Genomic DNA, 9,449 nt, shown 5'->3' on the forward strand with positions numbered 1-9,449 from the left:
CTTAATAACTCTTGCCATAATCCATCCTCATTTAATAACTTAAACAGCCACTTACTAAGCAAACATTTATTTTGGACCTCTAAATTTTGTATCCCAAGACCTCCCTGGTCCTTAGGCTGACACATAATTTCCCATTTGACTAATCTATACTTCCTTTTATGATGGTCATTTTGCCAATAGAAACGAGACCTGAAATAATCAATTTTTTCTAATACTCCTTTCGGTAATTCGAAAAAGGACATCATAAACATCGGTAAGCTAGACACCACCGAATTTATAAGGACTAATCGACCACCGACTGTTATGGATATCTAATGACTGTGGTAAGAGCAACGACAAGTGGGTTGTTCGTGCAGGAATTCGTGCAAATTCATCAAGAAATACAATTCCCTGGAGCAAAGTCGAATGCGTCTCATTAATGTACAAGCAGATGGAGAAACCTCCCTTTGGATCTGATCATTGCTGCATGAAACTCAAGACATTATACCTTAAAGGGAATTTCCTGTCTGAATTTATAGCTGGAAGTGGAACTAGTCAAAGTTTCACTGCACTGACATATCTGGATCTTAGCTGGAACAACCTCACCGGGATATCTGATAGTTTATGTGGATTGACAGAATATCTCAATGTGTCAAACAACGCATTTATAGACAAAGTGCCCGTGAGCCTTAGAAAACTAAAGAAGCTCAAATTCTTGTATCTGGGAGGCACGTCAATAAGAAGGATTCCAAAGGGCATCATAAAGAGCCTTAAAGAATTGAAAGTAGTTGACCTGATAACTGATCATACGACGACTGACCATGAATTTGGTACTGATTGGATAATTCGTGAACTGTGCACCCTTGCAAACTTGAAAGCGGTTGATATTGCCGTTGGAATTGAAACCGTATATCATGAACTATTACAAGAGGCCCGTAACCTCCCCATTAGAGATTTGTTCATAAGCAATTTGAGAGAAGCATCTGGGCTGTGCCTCACAGATGGTATTTTTTCATCTGAAATTGAGCGAAGGACCTTATACCAACTCCATATTCAGTATTGCTCAATAGAGAAAATAATAGCTGCCGACATGCCAGGACCATTTGAAGCTCTCAAAGTGCTCGCGCTCTTTAAGTTGCAGGACCTTAAAGAAATAATGTGCAAAGGAACAACACCGCAAGGTCTATTCCCAAGGCTCACTCATGTGGATATATTGTCGTGCAACAAGCTACAGCACCTCTCTTGGGTCATGTATCTTCCTTGTCTTCAAGATCTAGATGTGCGCGAATGTCATAACATGAAGCAAGCTTTTCTGAGTACGGAGAACTATGGGGAAGAAATGTGCTGGCCAGGCCGGAGTTCAAGGGCATCAGCCAATACATTCCCTTGCCTCATGCGTTTGCATTTCGAGGGGCACCGTGAGCTGACCAGCTTGTGTGATTCTGATGTGACGTTCCCATCCCTTGAGAGCTTGGAGATTCTTAGTTGCCCAAAGTTGAAGAAGCTTCCTTTCACAAGACAAAGCCTGCCGAAAAAGTTGAGTACACTACAGATGAACAGGACTCTAAGAAATGAACTGCGTTTGTGTGGGATGCAACCCATGGTTCGGGTTACTATTTCGGATTAAACAGAATGGAAAAGAGCATATCACACATTGTAATTCTTTGTGTTTTGTAAATTCTCCTCGTACAATGAAAATTGCTGGTTGTAGCTCGTGATTTTTTTCTATAAGGATTTTCTACGTGAAAATCTATGTCTCATATTTGATCTGTGTTCGCATTATTGGCTAACAAGTGGTATCAACAGTTAGACATGAGATTGAAGAAAAAAATTAGGGTTTATTTCCTGTTGTAGTGTTGTACGCGCCAGCACCATTCGACGGATCAGATCGGCGTTTGGTCGTGCTAACCTTCACCCGCGCTGATCAGATCTGCGTGATCCTGCTATATCTGTTACCAAGGCGAGGAGGACGCGATCTGTCTGCCGTTGCAAGTCCTTTCCCCTTAACAACACACGTGCTAAAAAAAGTTCTGCTCATCGTTGCCGCTGCGTTCCACGACGAGGCTCTGCTCTGTTTTTACTTCTTCTTTTTTTTTGACAACAGAGGCTCTGCTGGTGTTACATCACGCCGTAAGACGACGTGTTGGCGTCCAAGCTGTTGGAATTGTTGCTCGGCAGTCGGCACGCGGATCGAGAAGACTAGTGCGTCTCCCAGACTCCCAGCTCTGTTGTTTTCACGTGAAAGAGTTTTGGTGTAAATTTTCAGTGAATTTCGCTACGCGCACCACAAGACTGCTACCAGGAGATTTCTTCGGCTGATTATTGCTGAATTTACACAAAAGTGTATATAGTTTGTAGGATCTGCCAGGTTACACAGTAACATACCTAGATTTCTACATATATTTTTCTTCTGGTTATTGTTTCTTCACCATGTCTTTGATGAAGTATGATCTTCCATCACTGAATCATAATACAAGGTTTAATCTATGGCAAGTTAAGATGAGAGCTATTCTGTCACATACTGAAGACGATAATGCTCTCGATAAATTCGATAATAAAGATTCAAAGACTTGGACCGGTGATAAGAGGAGGAAAGATCATAAGGACGTGTCTCATATTCACCTTCATTTATCAAATAATATTTTGCAAGAGGTTTTGCAGCTACTCTATGGCTCAAGTTAGAGTCTATTTACATGTCTAAGGAAAGTAAGATGCATGTGAAGATGAAATTATATACGCAAAAGTTGCAGGATGGTCCTTCGCCTAACCATCCTTCGGTCGGAGATCATTTCTAACCTACGGAATATGGAGGTAAAATATGATGATCAAGATTTAGGTCTTATTCTTTTGTGCTTTTTGTCTAATTCTTTTGCAAACTTCAAAGATACTTTATTATATAGTCATCATACACTTTTCTGAGGCTTCGCACGCCAAGCAAAAGATAAAATAGATTGTATCTTATGAAGGTCCTGCTTCCAATGGAGAAGTTTTGTCTATTCATGGGAGGATAGAAAATAAATAAAATAATGATGATATAGGCAAAAGTTCCAATTGTTACAAAGGTTGCTCAAAGTCTCGAGGGTGGGAGATAAATTCTTCAAGTATTACAAGAAAGATAATCACTTTTATAACCAAGTGTTATAAGTTAAAGAACAAGGAGAGGTGAACTGGCACATATAGAGAAAAGGCTAAATCCAATAATGAAAATAATGCTTCTATTGCTGCTTCTAATGCAAATAATTTTGATGGTGAGACTCTTGTTGCTTTTGTTGAATGTGCAAATAGTGGTGATGAATGGATTCTTGACTCCTTTGCTTCTTTTCATATGTGCATTAATAAAAATTAGTTCATTACATATGATTCTCTCCAAGGTGAAGGTTCAGTTAGGATGGATGATGATAGCCTATGTCAAATTGTTGAAATTGGATCTTTTCAAATTAAGATGCATGGCTGTAATATCAAACTTTGCCTGGTGTGAGGCATATTCTAGATATGAACAAGAATCTTATTTCTTTGATTACTATTGATCGTAAAGGGTACAAGTAGTCCAATGAAAACGATGTTTTAAAGGTGTTAAAAGGTTCTCTTATTGTTACCAAAGGTGATTTGAAACCTCCTAATTTTTACCGTCTTTATGGTACTACAATTATGCTATAATTTCTGATTCATTATCTATTTCTAATCCTACTAATCTTTGACATATATGCGTCTTGGACATATGAGTGAACAAGGATTGCATGTATTGAGCAAGAGAGGACTTCTTGATGAAAACAACATTAGTAAGTTAAAATTGTACATTTGGTCTTAGTTTTATCTTAGAAACATCAAAGTATCCGTTTAATTCTCAAACTTTTCTCTTTTTTTACACAATTTTGTCCATGGATTATCAAAGTGGTCATTTCCGTCTTTATTTTTTTTGCCAACCTTGTCCCCTTGTCTGCACACCATGTTTGTTGCGCCTCGTCAGCTCTAGGCCTCTGGCACTGCCCATTATCGAAAATGAACGATCGTCATTGAGATGACTATAGACTTATTGAGCTGGGGAGGTTGAGATACATGCAGGTGACATGGTCGGGTCGATGACAGCAAGTGACGAACGCGGTCGATATCCAAAGACGACGCAACCTGCATCTGCACGCAAATGGACGGGCGCATGACAAGCGATGGGTAGTCAAGGGTTGCGTGCAGACTTAAATAATGGAGTATTGTGAAGGAGGCATTTGAGCTGCAAGCCTGGAACATCTCTAGGATTTGCTTCGGCTTATCAAGATCCTGCGCACGGCTTCACTACCCCACTCGATCTCACCATGGGCGATGAGCATAACACTAGGAACGATCGTTGTGGCGGCTGTGGCGACACAGGGCTCTCAAAGAAGGATGGATCAATAGTACGTGCCCACATTACCTTGATGCCTGGTTGCGCAGCAGCGTGTTGAGGTCCATGAGCCGCACTATGACTTTGGGGGAGCGCAGCTGTAGTTTTTTGCCGACATGTGACTTCATTGAATGTCCATAAAACTCTCATGACATCCCACTGAGACTGGTCTTATGTTATCTTGCCAACACAGGTACCTAACCATGACCATTCTCTAGTCGCGAGTGGTGTTGGAGCAGTAGCCGATGAGGCACGACAACGTGGCAGTTTAGCAGACCACATAGGAGGGATGAGGTTGAGTCAAAATGAAAAGGACAAAAGGTTATAATGACAGTCATTTTTAACTGATATAGATAAAATTGAGCCTAAAAGTTAAAGTTTAAGGATTGAAACGACTATTTTGATAATCCTGTGATGAGATAAGGTCCAAATGTAAAGTCTATGAACGGACCACCTATTTTTATAGTCTCTTTGGAACGTAGGAATTTTTCTGTTTCATGCGTTTTTCATGTGAAAAAGAAGAGATTGCTACGAAATTTCTATACGATTCATGTGAAATCTCTACGTTCCAAAAAGCCCTTAAAGTTTAGTGACAAATTTGAGCCTCAGAACAAGCACGAAAATGATTATTCTGCCTTGGTAAAATGTGCGAACATAAGATTGATATGTGCCCTTGTGGTTCAGTTTGTGATGAGTGATTGTCATCGTGATTCGCGTCTTGGGTTGAGTTTGTGAACTAACCATGGCATGAGTTGGGTTGTGCAACATGTCTCTTGGCTTGTGGTGCGCAGGTGTAGAGCTCGGAGGTGGTGGTCAACGGCGAGGTGAAGGTCCAATAGGGACGTGCCGTGCCAATGGACCGGGAGCGGTGAAGGACGAACTGAGGCTTGGACCAAGGGACCAGGAGGTTGGGTGTCCAGCCGCGGTGGCTGACATCTGGGGACATCGATAAGCGCAAGTGTACATGGGAGTGAACATGTTGACCGAGTCAAGACGGCGGTCGAGCAAGTCGAGTGGAGGCTCTAGAAGACTTGGCGCCCAGCTGACTGAGGATGGCGGGGACATGCGTCAAGTTGCAGGGGACGCGTATGGAGTACGCTGCTCGCAGACGGTTTGATGGTTTGGGCCTCAAAACCATCGGGTGGATGGTTTTCGGGTTTGGGCCTTAAAACCCGGGCGGAGGTTCCGAAGAGGAATGGATGGCACGTGGCGGCATCGAGGAGCTCGCGTCGAGGCGAAGCTATCTCATGAAGGGCGCTGTGGCCGTCGGATGAAGACTACCTCGGGTTGGACCATCACGCCCTCGACTTAACTGGTTCGACTCAAAATATCTAGGGGCTGGCTTGGGACTATGTAATACCCCTATTAAATAAGGATGAGGGAGCCCCAATCTCCCTCACCTCTTGCCATTTTATTTTCTCCACCTTAGGTTTTTCCCTCTCTAGGTTCTTCTCAAGAGGTCCACCGATGAACTAGTGTCCCAGTGTAATTGAACCTATGATTTTGGTCGAGAATGGAGTCCCTAACCTCCTCGTGTGCTCCGGGATTCAATTTGTGAGGTGCTTTTATGATTCATGTTCGTGTTCTTGTTTTCCCCCTTTCTTTCTTGGATCGATTAATCATTTTGAGAGTGTTTTGATTTGTTCTTTTTTATCTGAGATGAACTAAGACGTAAGTTGATCCCTTCTAGCGAAGGACTTCATCTAATTCCTCACGAGTTCATAGATCAGGGCGAATCAAATTCTAGGGGTGAAAAACTAGGGTTCGTCGTAACTTCTTGTTTTCCCGTTGATCGGATTTGTCTTGGGAAATGAGCTTTTAGGAGTAGCCTACCAACTCTGTGGTAATCCTCTCTGCAAAGTTTCAAGTCTTTCCGAGTTGATTGGATCGAGTTTTGGGAGTTGAATCGATTTTTCCCCGAGAACTGCTCGTAATTATTAGACACATCCGGTATGAATGTCAGACATGTCCGGTAGGTCAACCTTTCGAGTTTAGATCTGATATTTGGTGGAGACCTACCTCAAGGTGTCTAGAGGCTGTGGTTAAAATTACATAAGTTTTGGACACCATTTGATATGGTTTACAATTTTTCTCCCAAAATCACTCCGTGCTGTTCAGCATACTGGACGTGTCCGGTATGGGCTGACTGCACTCAGTTCAGCAGTTATTCTTTGGTCATTTGATTCTGTTTCGCGTTCCGTCTTTTGCGCTGGTCTTCCATTGATCCAAGGAACTTATCTAGGTACTCTTGTCACTGGTTGGCTTGGGTATTTTAGATTCGGGAACTCACTTCTTCTCAATAAGAGTTGGGCATCTCATTTTCCGTCCTTCGGTTCAGGAAGCGCTTCTTGCTCATTTGTGGTGTCCCACTGTGTTCCTAAGGACCATCCACCCACTCTTTTGGATCGAGGGCATCACAGTGTTTTTCACTACAAATAACCGGATAGAGATATTTCCTTACTTATAGAGCCAGATTTATCCTAAAATTCCTTACTTTGGCTTTAACCCAACCTTATCAGATCCAAACTTAGCTTACTTGGCTGTTTTGCTTGTGAGACCAATTCTGAAACTGGGATTGGCCTGTTGACTTTGCCCTTCCTTTAGACAAAAAGCCCCCAGTTTCGCCAAAAGACCTCTGCGTGTTGTCCTCCACACAAGCATGTCGTTGGACTACTTACGCCTTCCCGGGGCAAGCAAAGAATCGGGTGAGGACACATAGAAGCTTCTCGTTTGCCATAATTCTAGAAAGGTGGGAAGATCATAGGGCCCCACACTAGAAGAAAGGAGAAGTCAACCTCAAAGAGAAAAGGGCGTCGCAAATTTTTTTCAAGATGTTTTCAAAAATGGAAAGAAATGCTCGGATAGTCTGAGACCAAACGATATAATGCACTCTAACAACCCTAATTATTTTCCGTATCTTGACTACTTGGCCATACCATAGAAGACTGTTAGGTCTTCAAGGACTGGGGTGGGGGAGAAATACAAAGCGTAAGAGTTAACCCTTTAATTTGAAAGAGTTATGCAAGATCCTGCTCCACACGAGCAGGCTAATGTAGTTCACTGGATGAGCAATGATGAGGCCCTTTCACGCTATCGCCCTGGATTGTTCACCTAGTTCAGAGAACACTCAGGTTGCTCAGAAAGCATAGCATTAGGAGAGACCAGGGTGTTAGCATTCAAGAATGAGATCACACCAGTGGTACCAGAAGCTCCAAAGACAGTTGAAAACAAAGAGGTGGACAGACAAGGACTTGACTCATTGCCATCAGTGAAATGAATCAATTCTCATCTATCTGTCTTTCTTGGTTCAACTCAGGAAATGTTTTGAATCCATGTTATCAATCTCAACTGGAGTATACCCTATCCATTGGATTCGTAGTGTTCATGTGACCGAAATGCATTGATGTCTGCCCATGCAATTCCAATATTTATTAGATAGACTTATTATGTCATGTCTAGATGATCACTACTGACAGTGAGATCAGAAAAGCAAGGAGCTTTGTTTCGATAGTGCTAATGTGGAAATGGAAAGATGTGAAATGAATTCATCAATCTTTTGTTATTCCTTATAGCGTACTTTATCAAAAAGGTTGAGCATTGTTTGACGGTGATTTTGGGATGGTGGTCGAAAGTTTCGAAAGAAATTTGTAGCTCCCATTCACCCTCCCTCTGGTCACCATTTCCTTTCCTTCAATTAGTATCAAAGTCGGTTAAGGATCACTCCAACTTAATAGGTTCGTGATCCATGAAAGCAACATGGAGCGTGGTTCCGGCAAACCGCCGTTCTTCGATGGAACAAACTACCCCTACTGAAAGATCCGCATGTCTGCGCATCTTCAGGGCATTGATTGGCGAGTTTAGGAGATTTGTGAGGATCCCAGCTACGAGGTGCTTGCTGCTCATGTCAGTCAGGAGCAGATTGACCAACACAACGCAAATAGCAAGGCTCATAGTATTCTCTTTTTGAGTCTTTTGCTCCCTAAGTTTGAGAGAGTCTCTGATTGTACTATTGCTTGAGAGACCTGGTGAGGCTTCAGAGCTATCACAAGGGAACCACATAGGTCAAAACTAGACTCTTTGAGACATACAAATGCGAGTATGAGAACTTCTCTCAATTGGATGGAGAGTCTGTAGATGCCGTGTTTTCTTACTTTCGGTTGATTGTGAACAAGATGCGGGCAAATAGGGCACAACTGCCTTATGATGGTCATGAGAGGGCTCTCAAGTTACTATACGCCCTAGATCGGAAGGTTTGGGATGTGAAGGTGTCCGCTATCATTAAGTTCGCTAATTATGACACCCTCACTATGGATGAGCTCTTCAGCAAGCTCAAGTCCACCGAGATCGATTACCAGACCCAAGCCAAGATCAAGAACCCTCTTGCACCTACCATGGCTTTGGTCTTAAGTAATGGTTCAAGTTCTTTAGCTAACCCTTCATAGATCTCCTTTGCCTTGTCTTCTTTGGTGTTTGTTATAGAGGAGCAGATGGAGGCACTTGGGGACAATGAGCTGGCACTGGTCATCAACCGGTTCTCGTGGTTTCACAACAACCGCATGAACCACCGACGAGGTGGTGGTCCGAAGGATGGTTGCTATGGCTGTGGTGACCCCGACCACTTCATCGCCCACTACCCCAAGAAGAACAAGAACTTCTCCAGCAAGCACAAGGACAAGCGCGAGTACACCTCTAGTAAGCACAAGTTGAAGGGAGGATTCGATAAGGAGGTGCTCAAGAAGATGTACCTCAAGAAGGCCAAGGCCTAGGAGCATGCCTTCCTCACCTCCCTCAGCGACCTCGACAATGACTCCGACGACGACCGCACATCTTCCCCCTCGAGCGACAATGAGTTCGAGAGGAAGCGCGAGGACAAGCTGATCGGGCTCTACTTCATCACCGGTTCCACCCACGGAGGGTTCTGCACCATGGCGGTCGATGCTGAAGAGAAGACTAGGAAGGATGAGGCTCCTATCGATGACAACACTTGTGAGGTAACCCCGTCTATCGACGATCTTGTTGCTGACCCTAAAACCATAAATAACACCTTGTTTAGCCAAGATAAGATGCTTAAGCATGCTACCCATGAGTGGAAAGA

At 43.1% G+C, this 9,449-nt stretch overlaps 1 protein-coding gene across 1 annotated transcript; it reads left to right on the forward strand.

Annotated features, from left to right (window-relative positions):
- Nucleotides 1-430: 430 nt before the first annotated feature.
- On the forward strand, nucleotides 431-1,606 carry LOC136548589 (disease resistance protein RPS2-like). Its single transcript, XM_066540063.1, has one exon. It carries the CDS (start codon nucleotides 431-433, stop codon nucleotides 1,604-1,606), a length of 1,176 nt encoding a protein of 391 aa, XP_066396160.1.
- The last annotated feature ends 7,843 nt before the right edge of the window (nucleotides 1,607-9,449 follow it).

This window comes from Miscanthus floridulus, chromosome 4 (assembly GCF_019320115.1).
Source record: "Miscanthus floridulus cultivar M001 chromosome 4, ASM1932011v1, whole genome shotgun sequence".
Lineage (NCBI taxonomy): Eukaryota > Viridiplantae > Streptophyta > Magnoliopsida > Poales > Poaceae > Miscanthus > Miscanthus floridulus.